Source organism: Pterocles gutturalis, unplaced genomic scaffold, assembly GCF_000699245.1.
Source record: "Pterocles gutturalis isolate BGI_N339 unplaced genomic scaffold, ASM69924v1 scaffold48906, whole genome shotgun sequence".
Taxonomy (NCBI): Eukaryota; Metazoa; Chordata; class Aves; order Pterocliformes; family Pteroclidae; genus Pterocles; species Pterocles gutturalis.
This window is the reverse complement of record NW_010107364.1, coordinates 22,835-43,256: the sequence shown is the minus strand read 5'-3', so window position 1 is coordinate 43,256 and position 20,422 is coordinate 22,835. Positions and strand designations below refer to the sequence as shown.

The 20,422-nt window shown below is 35.1% G+C and overlaps 1 protein-coding gene across 1 annotated transcript in view; it reads right to left on the bottom strand.

Annotated features, from left to right (window-relative positions):
- Positions 1-8,599: 8,599 nt before the first annotated feature.
- Positions 8,600-20,422, bottom strand: part of LOC104472401 (potassium channel subfamily T member 2-like) — a gene marked incomplete at both ends in the record, with an annotated part of 17,590 nt that continues 5,767 nt past the window's right edge. Inside the window, 7 exons of the mRNA XM_010088072.1 lie at positions 8,600-8,694; positions 9,255-9,338; positions 9,825-9,899; positions 14,097-14,156; positions 15,458-15,506; positions 16,384-16,440; positions 19,155-19,254. Of these exons, the coding sequence (XP_010086374.1) occupies positions 8,600-8,694; positions 9,255-9,338; positions 9,825-9,899; positions 14,097-14,156; positions 15,458-15,506; positions 16,384-16,440; positions 19,155-19,254 (520 nt within the window). The remainder of the gene's footprint in view (positions 8,695-9,254; positions 9,339-9,824; positions 9,900-14,096; positions 14,157-15,457; positions 15,507-16,383; positions 16,441-19,154; positions 19,255-20,422) is intronic.

The window sequence follows — 20,422 nt, the reverse complement described above, 5'->3', positions numbered from 1 at the left end:
GGATGCCCCATCCCTGGAGGGGTTCAAGGCCAGGCTGGATGAGGCTTTGAGCAACCTGGGCTGGTGGGAGGTGTCCCTGCCCATGGCAGGGGGGTGGAACTCGATGATCTTTAAGGTCCTTTCCAACCCAAACCATTCTGTGATTCTATGATTGAACTTTTATGTGTATTTGTTACATGACGCCATGTTTGGATGACTCCTCTAGTCTTTACCTGTTTGAAAAACATCTTTCTAAGCATTATAGTAATTTCTAATGGAATACCAAGTAAACAGAAGAGAAAAATGAGATTTTTTTCTTTTAAAATTCATTGTAAATGAATTACAAAATGCACTAAAATCCATCTTATTTTTAGATATCGCCTCCTCTGAGATGTCTTTTCACTATTCTATCAAGTTATGCCTAATAAAAACAGAAAAGTGAATAGTTCATGGTGGCTGGTGCTAGCTTCTGTTAGGATGGCCAAAGCTGTATCAACATATTTTTTAACTATTTACTTTCTGATTTGAGACATATGAATTTTGCTAAACTTCAAACCCTTAAAATACCATTTGAATATGAAACAGACAATGGAAGTGAACAAATCACTAAAGAGTTATGCTCATCACAAATCAGCTTAATGAGTTACTGCTCATCACAGAACCAAAGTAACTGATGGCATCTAATAATACTGTTAAATGCATTAGCATAAAACACCACAAACACCAAATTTTAGTTGTCAGCCTAATGAATCAGTCAATGAAAGATATATTATTTTTTTTTTTAGTCTGCATGCTAACAACAACTTTATTTTTGAGCCAGGAATTGTGAGTGATGATGGTTTGCTGCCAGGCATTCAATTTTAAATGGTGAAGAAACATCCTCAACATAATTAGTCATCTGTTGTTACACATGGCATTCTATTTGATACTGTCTAAAATTATATAAAATTCTCAAAGAGAGCATGTGAGTATCAGGTTTTTCTTTTTTACTGCAAAGATAAAACAAAGCATGTGAAATGTAATGTCTTCCTGTAATGAAAGAGATGGAAGATGGAGGTTTAAGAAACTTATTTTATACAGCAAATTGCCCCTTTAAGGGGAATGTTACCTGCTTTTATTGAAGTCCTCCCAAAACCAAGGCAAAGCCTAAGATTTCTTTTACCAATATGATGATACAGTGTTTCGCAACCCACAGACTCTGGTTTTATTCCAGATCAACTTTTGTTCTGGCATTTTATTTTACCAAAGTTATACGCATATTTTGCATATGTAATATTTACGTTTTCACACAAGATCCCTCTTTACAAGCCTGTGATTCAGCAGCAGCTGTATGTGTGTGTGTGTTTATAAATCAGTGGAGAGCTTACTAGAAAATCCACATCATAATAATTTGCATACCTCTGCACACCTGTTGAGTTTACCTCCATCACTCCTTATGTCTCAATCCCCAAAATCTTTTTTCTGGCTGCATTTTTTCTGTGGATATTTTTCAAGTGCTGATATTTTTGAAGACATACATATATCAAATGCATACTGCACATATTAAAATATGGTAACTCATTTTTGGTAACAGAATACGGCATTCTATTTCTCTTTGACATTCCTTATTTGTCCTTGCTCTTTGGATAATCACGTCTCGATTTTCACCAAATCTCATTTTTATTACATCATGGGGTTCCCGTGACAATTATGGAATTACATGTTCTGGCACCAGTTCTGTCCTTACGTACATCAATGTGACACAAATAGTTAAAGCAGGCTTTGCTAATTTAATTTTTAATTTTACTAAGACTTTACATTTTCCTTATAGTCATTCTATGTAGTGCTATATTCCTCCAAAAGAACAAGGACAGGATTGCATTTAGGTTAACTTTGGGGAATTTTATGTGTTGCATTACACATGTTGTCAAGCCATAATTACTTAATATTAGCAGTAGCTTGATTTTATTTATCTCCTACAAAATTCAAAATATGATTGCTAAAGAAAGGATGCTATGGAGATGCAGTCATTTAGAATTGTGTTTCTAACAGTCCAAGTGTTTTATGACTCAAAATAATTTACTTTTTCTTCTCCTTTCATAATAGTAATCGGTCTTTGCTGCCAGAACAACCTTGGCTTGTCATGCTATCTGGTAATATTATCACTGTATTACAAGACATCATGATAATAAAAGCCAAAAATTGTTCTCCCAATGGCATATTCAGAGTGCATAATATTTTGCAAAATATTGTGTATCCCTCCCGAATATTCTCAGTGCATCTTTATGGAAAAGTTGTCCAGATTATTGTAAATATTAGCGGCATTTAGTATCCGAGAGACACTTTTACATCACATGAAACTTATTGGGGAAAATATTGGGAAATAACCTGAGAGACATTTATGGCCTTCTTGGGAAAGAGGGTTTTTTTTAATCCATTTTTAAGTCTTTCTGAAATACCCATATTCTGATTACTGAATTTTCATTACCTTCACATAGCAGAATAAAATTATTAGAAGAGAATGATCACAAATGATTCACAGGATAGGGGCTAGAACTTTCGGACTAGAAAGTAATTTAATGTCTAATTCCCACCAAAAGTAAAATTCTTGCAAGCCATGCTGAAAATTCTTCCTGGAGTCAATTAAGAATACTGATTTAAACAGCACACTACTAGATTGTGAAATTGCCATTGCGTTAATTGTCAAAGGCTGATTTTACCTGACCCATAATGTAGAGTTAGACACTATAGAAAATTTAAAATATTGCATGGTACAATAGAGAAAAAAAAATGTGGATAAGTTTATTTTGTCTTTCAAATGTATTCAAACTAAACTTTGCACACCTTTATCTAAATTCAGTTTGGAACTACTGATTTTCAGGTTAATGAATGATCTGTAACCTGTGCCAGAAAATCAGCAAAGCTTTGATGGTAACTTGAAAAGATCACAAGTACCTGAAGCCCCAACTCATCTTCCAGGATGCAATAAAAGAACATAAATCTCTCAATCATACTGTTTACTTCCTTAATTTAATATTTCTCTACATATTAAAAAAAGGAGGATTTGCTTATAAATATTCTGTTGTCGATACTCTCTTTTACAGAGGCTTTGTGAAGGGCAGCTTCTGGGCTACCTTTTAGTCTTTCTGATTATTTTTTCAGAAGAAGACAAGATGACTATAAATGTACCTCTCACACTCAGATGACAATTTAGATTGAACTATCTATGCCACAGACCACAGTAAATAGGCTATTCAAATTATTATTAATTTCACTGGTCTCTGTGTCTAGTTTTAAATGTTCCATTACATCAGTTGTACAAAGAATTCCCTCCATGTAGGACAGGAAAGATGCTGACCTAATTATTTTAGAAATAACTATGTAGAAATATCTAAAAAGATTAACAAAGGAAATACTATGTCACTACCAAATTAGTAACTAAAATAGCATGAAAATCCCTCTATAATTTTCTGGGTTTCCATAGAAACTATGTTTGATGGGTAGCCAAAAAGACTTCTGATGGGCTTCCATACTTCCGCTCTCCCTATAATAAACATGATTTCTCTTCTGCCTTTCACAAATTGACCAGTTTTTCAGTTGCATAAGTCCTTATCCTACACTCTTCAAGCAGCACTCCTTAACAGCCCTAATCACCCATATGCTTTTGCAAGATCTGAACTCTTGAGCTTAAACATGTAAAAATATTTTTTTAAAATGTATTATGACAAATTGCACATCATAAACCAAAGGAAAAAAAGAAAAAGAAAACAGAATAAATGTATATATGGTAATATTTCTGTGTTGTCACAACACCATAGTTGCATAAAAATAAGCAAAGGCATTAATCCAAGAAACAAGTTGGGGTTTTTATTACATTTTGTCATTGTAATTTTTCATTACATTTTCTCATCAAGCCTTCTCAAAGGTTTTAGACTTTAAGTACTAAATATAAACATGTAAGCAAATGAACCCCAGTGCTAGCAAAGGTGAAGAAGGTGTGGCTCATCCCATAAGTCCATATTCCATTAGAAACAGTAGTTTTATCTGAATTTGTTTTTCATTTAAATAATCTGGATTGACAACTATTTGTGGCAACACTGTTTTCACATGCTTCTTTAGACAAAAAAAGGTGGATAAAAAAGGTGCATTTTAGCAAAGCCACCTTCGAAATTTCTATACCTAAGAAAAAATAAGCACTGTATGCAATCTTTTTTCTCCTACCAAAACTGATGCAAATGTTGTCCTTGTGTTCATGCCCACAGTTTTTCCCAGAAGTTCAGATAAACTTTAATTGAATTTTTAGATTATTTTTTTACAAATAACAGATGGATATTTTAAGAAATGTTTTGTTGTTCATCTTCCAGAGGCTGCACAACTGTTTTATTGTTCTATCACTTAAGGAAGTGTTAAGGTAGTGTCTGAAGTAGACCTCAATTCTAACAGTGTACGCTCCCAGGAAAACTACCCATCCGTGCTGCCTTGATTCCAGCAATCGAGAAGCAGGACACGGGTATGGTGGGAGTTGGTACAATGGATTTGGAAGGTACTACATGTGCTACCTGGCCTACTTCTAGATCTATTTGTTTATGTTTGGAGAGCACTGCACAGGAATATTTTAAAACAGAAAATAGAGATTGTTTGTTTGAAACAAGCAACTTCCTGACAGATCTGCTTTATTTCAGAGAAATAAAAGCACAACTGCTATTATTTTAATACTTTGTGGGATTCTTGTAATAGTTGAATAATTTATTTTGTATTATTTACAGTTACTTAGAGCTTCCAATTAATGTTCTGCAATATTCTGGGATTTCAATTCTGCAACTCCTTTTTAGTCCCTTAGATCCTGAGACTTCATGTGCTTTACCACTTCAGAATCACTGGATTTTATCAAACTAAGTGACAGAATTACAGTTAATTTTGTGCTATTTTTAAATGTAGAAGATCTCTCTGAATCATAAACTGATATTGGGCCTGTGCACTAAGAGTGCTGTACAACAAAACATAACATCACAGAAAGAACTGTAGACCCAAAAAAACCACATTTTATTCTACATTTCGTAACCCACCAACACTCTTTAAGTTCATACTACTTAATATGGAGCATCTCGGCGTACTGCCCTTGTAGACTCCTGATATGATCAACACAAAAGGGCAGAGAAGCACAGACCTCCAAGTGGTGATTTAGTTGCCTTCAGATCTGTAGACAGACATCCTCTGAGATGTCTGTCTCTACTTTTTGATAATAAAGGGAACTGGAGCACTAGAGATGCCTTTTTTTCTCTAACATTATGTGGGATTAATCCTTTTTTGTTTAGTTGTTTTTTTTCTATAACACAGTATTCCAAACCTGAAGGTCTTGATTTGTCTTGTTTGGACTAGATCATTGTCTGGATGTGTTTTCATTCCTACAAGCAACTTATTCATACTGTTTCCTCCAGATGAGAATTTTGACTGTGTAATTGACATTGAGGCTGCAGTACTGGCATAATACATTTATTCTGTAAAGGAGTGTGCGGAAACATCCTAATTTTCTGATGCTGAAAGCACTGAAGAGTAAAAAATGTTAAGATTACCCTCAGTGAGCTTCAGTGAAGACACAAGCAAAGTTTGTGCAGGCTTCTTAGTCTTTGGTATGAAAAAAAAATGCCCATCTCAAACAGTTTGTAGCCACCTTTTTCACAAGGTAATCATTCTACACTGGTGATGTATGACTAACACCCATTTAAAAACCAAAATAAGTCTTAATAGATGATTCACTGTGTCACAGAAATAGTCATTCACTGTTATTTGTCTTCTGGTACAGTTTACAGAAATAATTAGTATTTCGTTTGACAAACAAGTGCAAACATCCATTAGCTAAATGAGACAACATATACTTCGACTAGGTCTGTAATTTTCACTAGAATTCTATCAATAGTAACTGCTGAACAGTGTCATATAGGAGTACACATCTTTTAGTATAATTTTTCCACTTAGGAGACCACTGAGGTTTTTAAAGAAGAAAAAGTATTGGATAGTCTAACCTGTCCTTGAAACCAGAAGAAAAGAGAAAAAAAATTCCTTGTATGTAATCTGTAAACTACAAATACATAGAGTTGGTCTTATGAATTTATTGATCTGCAAATGAGTTCTACCTCCAGATCCATACACGATTATTATTTCGAACAGAACCCTGTGGTGTAAATTTATATTGACTTTAGAAGTGCTGACAAGCCAATGCTGCTCTTGAAGCAGAAGGTAAAAGTAAGCCCGTCAGCCGGGAAACAAGAAGAGCTGTACCGTTACAATTTAATCCATCCAGTGCCTGAAAATCATTATCTCATTAACCTTAAAAGTCGGCAGTTATCAGCCATGGCAAAAGCACACTATGAGCATGTCCCCATGGTACTGAAGGTACTTTAAGGGGAAAGTGCTCTGAAACAGTACTCAAGCTACTAATCTAGGCTTATTAATTTTCATTACTGAAGCTATGGTACTTTGTGGACCAGGGCAGTATCTCTAAATGTAACCAAAACACGGCTATGAAAACAGACTGGAGCTAGCTCAACATTTTTTTGTGGTGTGCTCCATTACACGTATGGATAAGTCTGCTCCTGGTTCTTATATGTGTTTGCACAGAACACACTTGGTTACTGCTTGCTGTTGCAGAAAACGTGAAAGATCAGCCTGGTGAAAGCCAACCTTAAGCGGACACATTGCAGAAATGCACTTTGCTCCTCTTTCAGCATGAAGAAACTCATGTAACCTCTAAATGGTGTCTCTCAAAATGAAATGCTGTCTCAATTCACCATAGATGTAACATAATCAAGACACGAAGCTAATTTATTTTGACTGTTTATAGAGAATTTTTTAGATTTTTAAAAAATATACTCTGTAATATAAAATCATACATAGAAGGGTAAAAAAGTTTAAAAATACCACTATGTCTGTTCATGTAAGCAATAGTAACAATTGCCTAAACAGAACTCCAGTCTTAGGTGAGCTGCAGATGCTTGAACAACTATTCTTAGTCGTTCCAGAAGTGCTTCATTTCCTTAGTTATTGCATTACTGGGTGTTTTCATCCTATTTAGCTTATTCTGTGGTCTAGCAGGGTCAATGCTAGGTCAGTATATAATGATCTGTAATGAGCTTATATCTGCGGCTGTTGAGACCAGGCATAATTACTATAGGTGAGCTTGCCATTTTCTGCATGTTTAACTGGCAGTTATCAAAATGCCTGGTGGTGAGCATGATGTTCGGTTTAGCTGCAGCTTCTATATCTTATTCAACCAGGGATCACCAGTGAGTTCTTAGGAAACACGCTTGTTATTATCTTACTTCAGTGAGAACTGGATAGTATTTTGTTCAGCAGTTCACTAAAATATTGAAGTAAGTTAGCAAAAAAGGTGAAGGTGTATTTACTTAAGAGTGCTCTGTATTTTAAAAAATTAAAAACCAAAATTAGAGACAACTAAAAATGTCCAAGTGCTACAATGACAGAATTTTATGCATTTTGGTTCAAATATTGTAGTCCTTATTCATATAAAATTCCCTCTTAAAGGGCCAGAATATTCAACAGGAAATTTAATAGCACAAAAATTCATTACTGTTTAGAACTGGCAGCATTTGTCATTATACAGCTGTGTGGACATAAGACAAAGGGTACAACTGGACCATTCATTTATCTACTGGCTAGAACAAATTCCTCTTCTTGAATAAAGGATAGAAAGGGACAAGACTGGAAAAGGCCATGTGCTATTTTACACTGTTATTACCAAAAGGGTTAGGCAGCACATAACAGTGGCTATCAGAAAAACAAGCTAGAGAAATAAACTAAGAGAAAATTAAATCACTGTCTCCAAAATAATAGACCAAACTTTAACAGTGTGCTGACACAAAGGCACCCTGTCTGGCAAAATAAATACAGGCGATTTAGCCTTTCCACACAGAATCATCTTCTCTGTTCACTGCTCCCTTGTACACCACCTGGTAACACACACATTCTTCCTCTCACAAACTTCATTAACCACATATGTTTATATTTAATGCCCTCAACAGGATTTTCTTCATGCTTCCCAAGCCCTTGTAAATTTAAGTTTTCAATGTCTTGCAATAAAAAGTTCTGCAGAGTAACACATTTTTGTTTGAACCTACCATCCACTGCTTTCTGTAACCTAGGTTATTAACAGCTGTCCCCTGTACTCTTTATTGGGAACCTGACTTGGTCATCAGAGTGCTAAGGCTGAGATCTTGCATATTTCTCTCTGTCTGTCCCACCAGTCAGAGGAAGGTGACTTTAGTATAGGTACTCTTCAAATTTGTGACTTTTCCGCTAAGATTGCCCTCTTAGTACATATGTCAATTTTCCCCCACTCCTTTCTCCTGTCTTTTTGCATCAACTGTATGTATATAATCTGCATCATCATCATCATCACTTCATTAGAGTGAGAATGATTCCCTTTCCCATGCATGCACATTCTGTTTCCAAACCCAGTGTATCAGGACCACAGTAGTACCACATGTTAGTTAACACTTTCAGTGCAAGAATATTACTCTTTCTGTTTGAATGCATGATTTCCACAATGCCTGTCTTATCACTATGTAGTAAAGGAAGAAAAGCCAATAAATATAACAAGAACAAAAGGGTTTTGGCCACTTACCAAGTGAAGATAAGACATAGTAAGGTAGATATTAAAATGAGGACTTGGTTAAACATTGCAGACTGTGTGCGTTGGATGGCTCTGTGAAGATCATTCTATATTAATGGAAAATGGGTGTTATTTTTGGTTTTGAATTAATAAGGCATGAGCTGATTCTGTCGAGGAATTATACAGTGCCCTGATAAAATGAAGTCATTCAAATGCACTTAGAATTTGCTGATCATGTAGAAGGGTGCAAAAGAACTAACTGTGATTCTGTGATTATTTAACTAGTTCTTTGTTCATCCCGGCACAAATCTGATGCTATTGCAAGCCGCCTTAAGGTCTGTCTGCTTACGTCTAGCTTCCACATTACAGGCTGAAAGAACCAATTAAGGCACAGCAGTTGAGTTCCCTGCAATTGTGTATGAACTACTCATTCCCTTATTGGCACAGTAACAATTTATACTAATGGAGGTTTCACTTGATGTCTTATTTTTTTCTGATTTTGATGAAGAAAGAAGTTTAGCAATGCTTGATATTTGTATAATCTAAATATAGATTTGGTTAGCTTCCTATTAAAGCTGGACAGTGGACTGTACTGACAAAATCCCACTAAAGACAATATGTTAAAAAAATAGAAACTCTAAAATGTTATTCCCGTTGTCATACTTACAATCATATTCTCTAAGGCATGCTTTGCCAGCCAACAATTTAAAAATACAGGAATAAACAGGTTTCTTAGGACTGGCCAGAAAATCTGAAAGAAAAATTAACAAATTCATTACAAGTTTTTCTATTCAAGAATAGTGCTTTTCTATTCAAACAGCAGTGAAACACCCAGGAAAAATACTTATTAATATGTTTCTAGTGTTGGGATATGGCTTTAAATAACATTTTTTCTTCTTTTGTGATCAACTTTATGTAAGACAATTTGATAAAAGAAGGATAGTCAGTTTTCAGTGCGCACACCAGAAATTCTTACATTTTTATATCTAGCTGGTTTATTTGATTATTGTGCTGTAGTTTGAGTTAGAGGGGTTTGATTTTGTTTGTCCCCTATTGGGGAAGAAGGGGAAAAGTGATCTGTATTATTACTTCATTCAAGTAGCAAACTATCTTCTTGTTGTTGACAAATTTCTGTTCCCACAGGCAGAAGATTCAGAATTTATTTAAATAAAAATAAAGAGTAGTTGTGCAGGTACAAAAGTGCTATGTGGAACTGTATTAATTCAAATATGTTTACCGTGATGATGAACGGGACAGCATTAATTATTTCCAGAAGAAACGGTATTCTCAGAATTTGTTCCCAGATATTTCCCTTCAAAGAAAAGAAAAATGACCATGTCACAGCAGGCTTACATATAGTTCTGATGAGAAACATACATGATATTCCCATGCTACTTACGGAGTCTCTCCCACTAGCTGAATTTCAGGAAGATCATTCATCTCAGATTTAAACACATATATCAAATGTGAGTACAGAATATAGGCCACTCTGGCCTGTTTTTCTTACTGTTTATCATAATGTACCTCACATGTAAAAATATATACTTTTAAATCTATATTTTTACTAGAGCAGTTCTCTGTTTCCATAGGACCATGTATTTCCTTGCTATGACCTAGTTAGTTAGAAGCTCAAACGAAGAATTCTAATTGCATTAACTAGTCAACTCATTCTCTCAGTTAATGAAGATCTTGATTAAATTAAGTTTTCATTTTTTTTCAGAGAATAATATGCTCCTGTTTTCTTTTACTACATTTTTAGGTACCTTGGAATCATGCACAGACATCTTGTTTCTGCTTTTTCATTCTTCAAAGGTTAGTTTACTTTTATTTTTACATACACACTTACACACAGATAAGGAGGTGAAGTTCCTGTCCTAAGGAATATATCTTTTTAATAATTCTCATTTTTCAGTGATTCTTCATACAAGTAACAGACTACCCTGCTGGCAAATTCTTTTATCTGCAACTATTTCTATTTCTTTTTTTTAAAAGCCTCTAAATCTTTAAAATCCTGCATTACAATGTTTTAGCTTTTGACTAAAATGTGCCAAAGTTTTCCTTACCTTAATGCTTATTATCTTAGAGTGTCTAAAAACTAGAGACGAAGCCCTGGTACAGCATACGAGTTGCAGAGACATAGATCCAAAGGACGGACATACCCTGCTCTGAAGATTTTACCATCAAATCAACTGCTTTCATTACCCCTATGCACAGGTGCCTGCCCTGTAGTCCGCAGTAACGTTTGTTATGAGTTATGAGCCACTTTCTGTACATCCTTCTGAATGAGCTTCATGGCAAAATACAAAGCAAAAGAGGATTGCAAATATGTTGTATTTTCCAAGGAAAAAAATTCTCTTAATCTTCTTTCATTAGCCTCTGTATGTTAGTCACAGAGGTCTGAATAGTTCTCTTTATTATTTCTAATCCTGCTATTAAGATATTGACTTATTATGAAAAAAGTACTATAGTGAGTCCTTCCTTCTTTTTAATTTCCTTTTATCTTTATTTTGTATTTTCTCTTTCTCAACTGTTTTGGAGAGAGAAGTAAGGAAGACAATCTAGTGTTTAATGTTCGAATTAGGACTACAAGATCAAAATTCTGTATTTCTGCCACAAACCCTTCAGTACATTTCAGGGCTTTTTGGAACTTGATCTTGCTTACATGCGATTAGAGGTGTTCCCTAATTAAGGAATTAAATGAAAGTGGTACTGATCTTTTCATCTGCTTATTGCTAGCTACAGGATGAGGATACTACTACTACTTTTCCACATCTTAGCAGTCACTGTGAATGATTAAATGCTGGAATGAAAATCCATACATTTAAAAAAGGAGGCACTTAAAATTCAGTGACTTATAGCTTTACTAACTCTCTGTACCAAGACTCCATCCCAGGTAATGCAGTAACAATGTAGCATGCATTGTGGCAATATTACAAGAATTTGCAGTACAGCATTAGATTTTCAGTTGCAGTAACATATTAATCTTTCCTGTCAAAATAACCATCTGATATAACCACTGAAAATTAAACACAAGCTCCACAGCATACAAAATTATTTTTCTATTTTTAACTTTTCACATCTGGAAGCCACTGTAACTATGGGGCAGGGATTATTGTCCTCCATGTAATTGTAACTGGTGGGAGTTGGACATACTTGAATAATCTTAAATATTTCATTTGATAAGCAGCCCTGTAAACAGAAGTGAAAGTAAAATGAAAGTTTAATTAAAGGAAAACTGTAAAGTGAGATTTTATTTGTAGGAATAATAAAAATCAAAAGAAAATTTTATTTTCCCAACTGACCCATTCTATGTTTTCACTGATTTCCTCATGTTTTAATGTTAAGAACTTTCTTTTCTTCATTATGGAAAAGAAATGTCACATAGTTTACTTGTGCAGGCAAAATGCCTGTGCAGATGTGCTCCAGGTACTTAGTGATGCGTGCAGCTGTAAGATTCGGGCTTCCGTATACAAACGCATCATTTCTTCAAAGCTGCCTTTTGTAGTGAGAACGTATGGTCCTGATTAAAAGCAGCTGAGACTGCCCGCACACCAGTGATAGAGTAGGATTGCCAGATGTTTGTGACAAGATTTGACAATGAAAATTTCTAATATAGACATCTTTCAGAATTTTTACAAAGGGCAAATCCTCATGTAACGGGTTAAGCTGTGAGAATGCAGAACGCAAAAGAATGTGAGAATGCAAACCATTCATTCTTGGATCCAAGTGATCAGCAGTGCTACATTCTTTGCATTCCTCCCCATATAAAAGCAATTTAAATAACCGCAAATTTACTGTATCCTAGTAGCATGATATACTATTATGTGCTCCTTGTTCTTCATGTTGAATTATTTCTCATACGTCATCAACCAAGTATCGGGCAAATCCCTTGGAGTATTCTCTCAAATGACTACTTTTGTATTGTACAGGTTATTTGTGAAATCCAAGCAATGTGCATACAAATGCAAACACAATCTTCTTGTTGTTTTCTTCTTGGGTCATCCTCTGACTTGTACCTAAATTGTAAAAGCTTTGGAAATGTTGGCATGAAATAAGAAATCTGTCACATATTTGCATGAACCGAGACTCTTTTGGTCATCCTAGCTGTGCAGAAAAGCCTTACAGTGGGCAAAATAACAGCCTTCTTGGCTTCCTGAGACTGTGTGAAGATTGGAACTAAGAGGACAGGATGAGAGGGAAGGAGGTGTCTGCATCAGGCATATTGCCAAAATACATTTTGGTTCTGTTATTCTTCCTTACATTACTTTTATTCCCTTATGGGGGGTGGAATTATAGCCATCATAAAATTGCCTCAACTTCTGTGGCAGGTACATGCAGCAAATCGGGATAGTAGAGCTACCCCCAACACACTAATAAGTAACTTCTCCTGGGAGCTGACTTGCTAATATTTCTCTCATCCTCTGTACTCACTGAAATTGATGCAGAATGGACAGGGATAAAATGCTGCCCAATAAACTCAGGAAGAATATAAATTATGATTGCTCTTTACTGTTTTGGCATTAGATGTGTTAATTTTTTTATTGTTTCTGCCTATAATTGATTTGCGTTTGTAACCCCCAACACATAAATAGGATGTGCTGCTTACAAGGATTAAAAAGAATAATTTTTAGACAGTAGAGAGTTTTAAGTCTCTTAGCATTATTGGGTGCTAAGGAAAACATTTATGCCATAATCACTTGATAAGCACACGCAAGTACAACTCTCTAAGTTCAGCAGTGGCTCTGATAGCTACTGAATGTCAGTAATTCAAAAATTGAAAAAAAAAAAAGAAAAAAAAAGCTCCAAGATTCTTCCAGCATTAGAAACCAAGTCTTTCCATGTATAATTTGATAATTGATTTTAGTGGTTTTTCTCCTGATGATATTAAAAAAGCAGAATACCTAAAACTCACTAGGATAGCACATAACAAAATGCAATGAAGAAAATAGAATAAAAATATTCAGAAAATATAACTTTTTTAAGGAGAAAGCAAATACAAAAATATACTGTATTCATATCAGATGACTTCAAGGCATTTTGCAAAGATGTTCCAACAGCATCAGAGAGATGGATAACACAAGTATGTAGGTACCCATAATTTTAAAAAGAAGTACTGTCTTTGCCTAGTTTTTTGGTGTGCAGTTTTAGAGGCCTGAAACTTGAGTTACAGACACTGAGTAGCTATAGCTTTGACATCAATGAGAATCATGTCCATGGCATTATGAATAGACATATAAAACTTTTCACTTGAAAAATCAGTATCCAAAAAACAAGGTCACTTTTGAAAACGTGTTTTCAAATCACAATGTGCCAGTGGACAACGGAAAAAAATGGAAATTTCATTTCTGACTTCCACTCTCCAGATATTACTGTTTGTTTATATATTTGAGAAACATGAACACAGCTGCCTGTGACAATACGCTGTCCTCTACATGTGTTTTTTTCTCAATTTCCTGCTTGTACATCAGTGGGCACAAATGCATGCCTAAAAGTAACTGAAAGTACATACCTTGTAGCTGAGATAACTCAGCAGCACAGTTTCAAAGAGACTTATTAAAGCCACAGAAACCTTAAGTGAAGTGATAAAATACATGTATTAATACTGGCTTCTAGAGAATACATGACATTAAGCATTACAATGAAAAGGAAAAGATAATAAAAAACAGCTTTTCCATGCATCCTCTGAAACCATCTCAGCCAACAGAATTTAGCTTGAAGCTTAAATATGGTTAATTTTCTGACTAAAGCACAGGCTGTGACTTGAGTCTCATTGCTCTTTTCCATGTATAATACTCCAGAGAGCCTGCAGGGTGGCCTTTCCAAGGTTTTTAGATTGCTCCATACACAGACTGCCAGATTGTTTCTCAAGTTTCAGTTGTCTGTTCCTAAAAGGTACCAAGATCTTTTCAAAAGACAGAGAAAGAGAGAGAAGGAGGAAGCTGTAAATAATGGAAGCTAGTCAGCTCTTCACTTTTCTGTAAGGATGTTATTAATGTGTGAAAACACACTTTTTTCACTGTGTATCATTCAGAAAGTCGAAAACAGCAAAAAACGATACAGATGAATCATTGTTGATTTTAATTTAAATACAATGAAGCTCAACTTATCAGCCTGCACTTAGATTATATGTAGTGTATGTATTATGTAATCTAAAAATATCCATCAAGGGATTTTTCCCTTAGTAAAATCATACATTACATAGAGGTACAAACCATCGTAATGGCATTGCACTAAACATGGTAAAAGAATATAGTGGTATAACCATTCGGGAAGCTTAAGGAATTCTTAGTGTGAAAACAAATTTCACAGGGAGAATTCTCACAACACTGTCGACAAGTAACAAAAAGTGTTCCTAAAATGAGCAGGCTCCAGGACACTGAGGACTGAACCACAAATTTCAAAAGATCTCCAAGACCTATAAGGCACTGATGTTGTGGATCTTTTGTGACATACTCCTCTAAATGTGTAGACTTCTATATGATGAAGTAACTTTAGCTTTCTAGTGCATTTAACAACAAAGCCAATGAAGCATGTCAAAAGCTAGTCATAAGCAATTTTGAAATTTAAACTCATCATTAGAGCAAACAGTGACTACTTGACTCAACAGAGCTTAAGAGAAAAAGCTATCTAATTCTACTATATTTTTTACAAGCTTTAATACTTTATAAATATATTGTAAAGCCATATAAATTCAAATCAGCTCGGATCAGCTTATTTTTACTTTATGCTTTTTTGGTACTTGGTCATCAGGTAGATTTCTTTGTTAATATCAACCTTTCCAAGTACCCTTTAACATCACTAAAATGCTATAAATCAGTATTGTCTACTGTTATTAAATGGAAATGGTTAAATTGGCCATTTACATATTACCTGTAATCCCCATAAAGGCAAGCTTCGATTCACCCAAATAATAGGAGACCTGTTCATTATAACAAGAAAATCAATATCAAATTAATCAAAATCTGGTTAGTGTTTTGAACAAAATCAAGAGGAAAAAAAACTGTTCATGTGAATGGAAAATAGAGTAGCCTTATTTTTAAAAAAAATTCTCAGTAGTAAAAATTTTACATCAATACTTATCTATTGATTATTGATATCACTTGTATTTCTAATCCAAAACCAATCCTTGAGTTCCTGTGGGAGTAATCCAACAGCCATTGACACCAAAATCTTTTATTGGCTTCAGTGGCTGCTAGTTCCTCCCCTCTGATTCCAGAAAGAACAAATCAATTTGCACTTTTGATTCTAGCGATGCAGAAGAATAATTATTAGTGGTAAGAAAAAGAAACTTGACAATTCTTTTGTGTGAACTTTTTACTATCTGTGTAACAATATAAATAGTATCTAACTCATAGGGGCTGTCATACCCTGGAAAAATCTCATGTTGTCTTAGTATTGACTAAACTCGATAATAGGCAGTTGATACAATAGTACCGGAATCTGGAGTACTCAATGGCACGATAGTTTACCGTTAGTCATTTACTGATAGTCATAACTGCTTTTTAAATAAGGGCATCCATTCTTTTTCAGCAAGGTATAAGCACTGATAGGATTCAGATCTTACAAGTGCATCCAATCCAGCAGTTCACTTATGCAATCAGAGAAATAATTAAAATATTAAAAGCAGTTTTGAATATTCAGGAACATGGAAGTAAGTGCTTGAGAGTTATGGAAACATCACTATTACATGTTAAAATGTCACCATTCCAGATGGAAATGGATTTGTCTTCCTGTTTCCCTCCCCTTCCCACCATTATGTGGACTTTTTGGTTTGCTTTTGTAAATTAGGGACTCACCAGTCAATCGTTCCAGGTGTGTAGTTTTGACTGGAACAACTCCGGTTTAATTCCTTACTGATAGTTGTCATCCCATCCATGCAAAGTCCATTTTCATTAGGAAATGTATATGGGAACATAATCATAAAAACATATGGGAGGAAAGAGATATTAATTATATTATTGTCTCCTATAAAATGCATGCAATAGCTTGAAACCTAGGCAACGGATATAGACATTTTAAAAAGGAAAATAACTTTTAGAAAGTAGTTCTGTATCTGTAGATAAAGGACTATGAAGCATTTCAGGTTACAATTTTTAAAGATTTATTTTCAAACATGTTCCAATTTAAAAACAAAACAACTGAAATCATACCTTCAAAAGATGAACTAAGTCAATAACTGAATAAATATTGAAGATCAAGACATGCTAGAAATCCTTTCACATGGATAGGCTGGGATAGAAAGAGCACATATACCTGCCATACACTCCACAGGAAAGACTGCATCACACTACACTTTACATCCTCATGTGAGGAGGGCTGGAGATTCATGCAGAGGTAATTCAAGTAAGAAAATGGTGACATCTATGTAAAAAAAATAGCTGCTTTGTACATGTGATGTTATCTTGCCTTAAACTGCTGGCCCAAATCCTTCCTTCAAATGGTCATGTAAGGACCTGGGAAATATATTTTTCTGTAAATGATGAAAAATATCCTTGTTTATCCTTGGCTAGCAAGGTCAGCGGAAAAGAAAATAATTTGCAGACCACAGATCAGTAATAGCTGTGTTTTTACCAACTCTGAGTGGGACAGGTCCTAAATGGCATCCACTAATAAGATGCTTTACATGTTAAGGTCTTCCCCATACACCCGCTGTGCCTGAAGGAGTAAATGACAAATACTAACTTGTGCAAGTGTTTCTGAAAAACAGGAAATAAATCTGCAGGGGGAGTCTGTGATGAAAAGCATTCCCCCCAGAACTGTCACTTTAAAAACAAGCAGGTGATAATGTTTTCTGTGGTACGCTCTCAGCACACTGAGTAGTTTCTCTCATCAGGCTGCCACACAGAATCTAGAAAGGATTTGTTTTCCTAACGCTGCATTGGTAAGAATGCTCTATGGCAGTACTTTAGGTATCAAGCCCTCAGGTTGCCATGGGCAAAACCACTGACATTAAAGGGGTGCCATCTGGGCACAGGGCTGGTTTGTCTGGCGTAGCTTCTAACACTGGGCATGTACAAGTGACTTATCTGAAACTTCTCAGCCAGACAAATGTTATGCAGAGAATGGAACAAACACATCAGGAAAAGCCTTGGGAATTAAGCACTCTGCAAGATGCAGAAAAATCTTTGCATGTGAATACAAAAGTATCAAAGTGCACCTGTGGCAGAAGTGCTAATGTTCTAATTTGTTCTGCATACCCAGACATAACCTTGCAGTATAGTACTCTCATTTGGGCTCACTAGCATTCTCATAACAAAACAGTATCAGCAGCTTCTTGATGCTAGAAAGTATCATTAGCTGTACAATTTCAAGTCCCTGAGTTGCTGTGCTACTACGCCTAAATTTCTAAGGATTGATTTTCTCTTCTCGATCCCTGTAAAGAGTTTTGTAAAATCCTTACTGCTTGTTTCTTCCCTGAATATTTCCTCTCCTTGAACAGACATTTTAAGATACACATGGAGTCAAAAAACAGCTTTTTGCAGTTCTCGCTTTTCCAGGGAGACTTTTTTTCTGGCCCTTTTTCAGATGTTCTAATTTCTTACAATGTATTTTGACCAAAAAAAATTCTCAAATGCATCTTCTGTACTTCCCATTCACACATCCTTCTCTCATGCACTGCTGAATAAAACCAATATTCTTAAACTCACTTTGGTTTGGATTTGATTCTTGCAAAATAGCGTTTCTCCTGTGCTTTTTTTGGAATATTACCCTTATTAGATCTAACTGGCTTTCAAATATTAAAATTAGAAGTCATACTTTGTTCTTCACCTAGCATTGCATGAAGAGTGCTAGTTCTGTGATCCCAAGCTTAGTATTTTCATCTGTGCTTTGTTTCTTTCAGTTTCTTTCTTTCTTTGATTCCAACGGAATCAAGCCAGGTGAAAGCAAGTAATAAAACGTGGTGCTTTATTAGCATTTAGAAGTGTGGAGATTCCAGGACACAAATACAACTGAAGTACAGGATTGAACAAATTATAAACAGAATTTATTCTATAATTGGTGGTTGCTTGTATAACATATGGGGCGACAGAAAACAGTACCCAATGACCCATATAGAATACCATACTGCCAATTGTAGGTGGGCAGAAGGCTAGAAAATTATCATCAATGTAATCTGCATGAAAGCTCAGTTTCATGTATTTGTCTGTTTGTTTCTGGGATGTGGTGTTTGAAGTAAAATTATTTACGTAAAATCCTAAAATTATTGTTGCATAAACTTGCAACCAGATATTTGCAATTTTATTTTTATAAATATAAATATGATACATGAAAATGTTATATAATAACACAAGCAAAAGATATATGTTTGGACAGTTATACCTGATGTACAATATCTGAGCAAATAGCCAGATTATTTTATCAGTAAAGTGAAAAAAGAATATTGTTATTTTGGTTCTATTTCAATTCACAGTGTAAAGCTAGCTTTATAATTCTTTCGAAATATCTATAAGACATAAAACCAAATCCCTGTTGACAAAATATCAAATGTTTACTAATTAATTTATAAGTTAAACAATGCTTTAAGAGCAGAAAAAAAAATCCAACCAAACAAAAAATCCCCCATTACCATCCAAGTCCTTGTGCAGGATCATCCAGGAGCACACGAACTATGTATAAGAAACAGCTTAGTAGCTTGAGAGAAAAATTGAATAATCGTATTCTCAGACCTAGTTTAAAAATGAAAGAAAATACAGAAATAAATTCAGGTTCTTTACAGTTTCATCCACTCTTAAGGTAAAACTATAAGGAACTATAATAGCCAGGCTGCAACAGAGCAAAGGTCGATCTAGCCAGTAACCTGTCCCTGATATGGGCAATTGGCCTATCGTACAGAAGAATGTCAGAATAAGCTTGTCAGACACACATGTAATACACCTTTCCAGTTTCCAGAAATCTCTGGGTTAAGACTCAGTCTGTTTTAATGGAAAGAACTACTCAGTCATTTGTTTGAAAGCTATTCTATGCCATTCATCTTTCCTGATGCCATTCTTTCTGCCTTTCTTGAAAGGGGAACCGGAACTACGTATGGTACTTGAGATGCAAGATACAGCAACATGAAGAAGACATACTTTCAACCATAGCCAGAGGATATACAATGGCAAGTATTTAAATATTAATGTTCATGCAGTAGCTTCTTATACAGAATACATTAATACTATCCCAACTTATAAAATATTAAACTGTAGTTATTTACTGTTGAAGTTGCATAATTATGTGTCCAAGAATCAGGACATCTGAAAGTCATGCTGAATGCACAACTGGACTAAATCAACAACTTGTTCCACAGACCACATGAATATTGAAACGTTCTAGCTGAAAGGATATTTCACAAATACTACCACAAACTATTACAGTATTTCTCACAAATACAGGTCTATGCACAAAGACAGGATTCCTTCAAAGGGATCCACATGGTCACTTGCTTCTATCACACGGGTAGTTTACTTACTGCTAATTGGAGCCATTATCTACTACAGTGGAACTGAACTGTATTTTAACCAGATTTTGCAGTCATTAGAGGACTAGAGTTTAAATTCTTACTCTTGTTATTAAATTCAAGTCTTAAAATTTTACTAATGTTAATATTTGGATCTAACACTTGGTTTTAACTTTCCGTTCACCAAGTTAAAACAAACTGTTGGTTGACTAAGGTTAAGTGGGGGGAGGTCACTGCTTACTACTTTTAACTGTGAAGTTGCAGTTATCCCATGAGAACTGGATGAATTTTTAGAGCATCTTGTCATCTGTAAACTAGGGGTTAAAATCCTGTGGTCCCAACCATGAGAAGTCCCACAGCTGTTATTGGTAATTAGGTTTGTGAACATTAACCAAGTG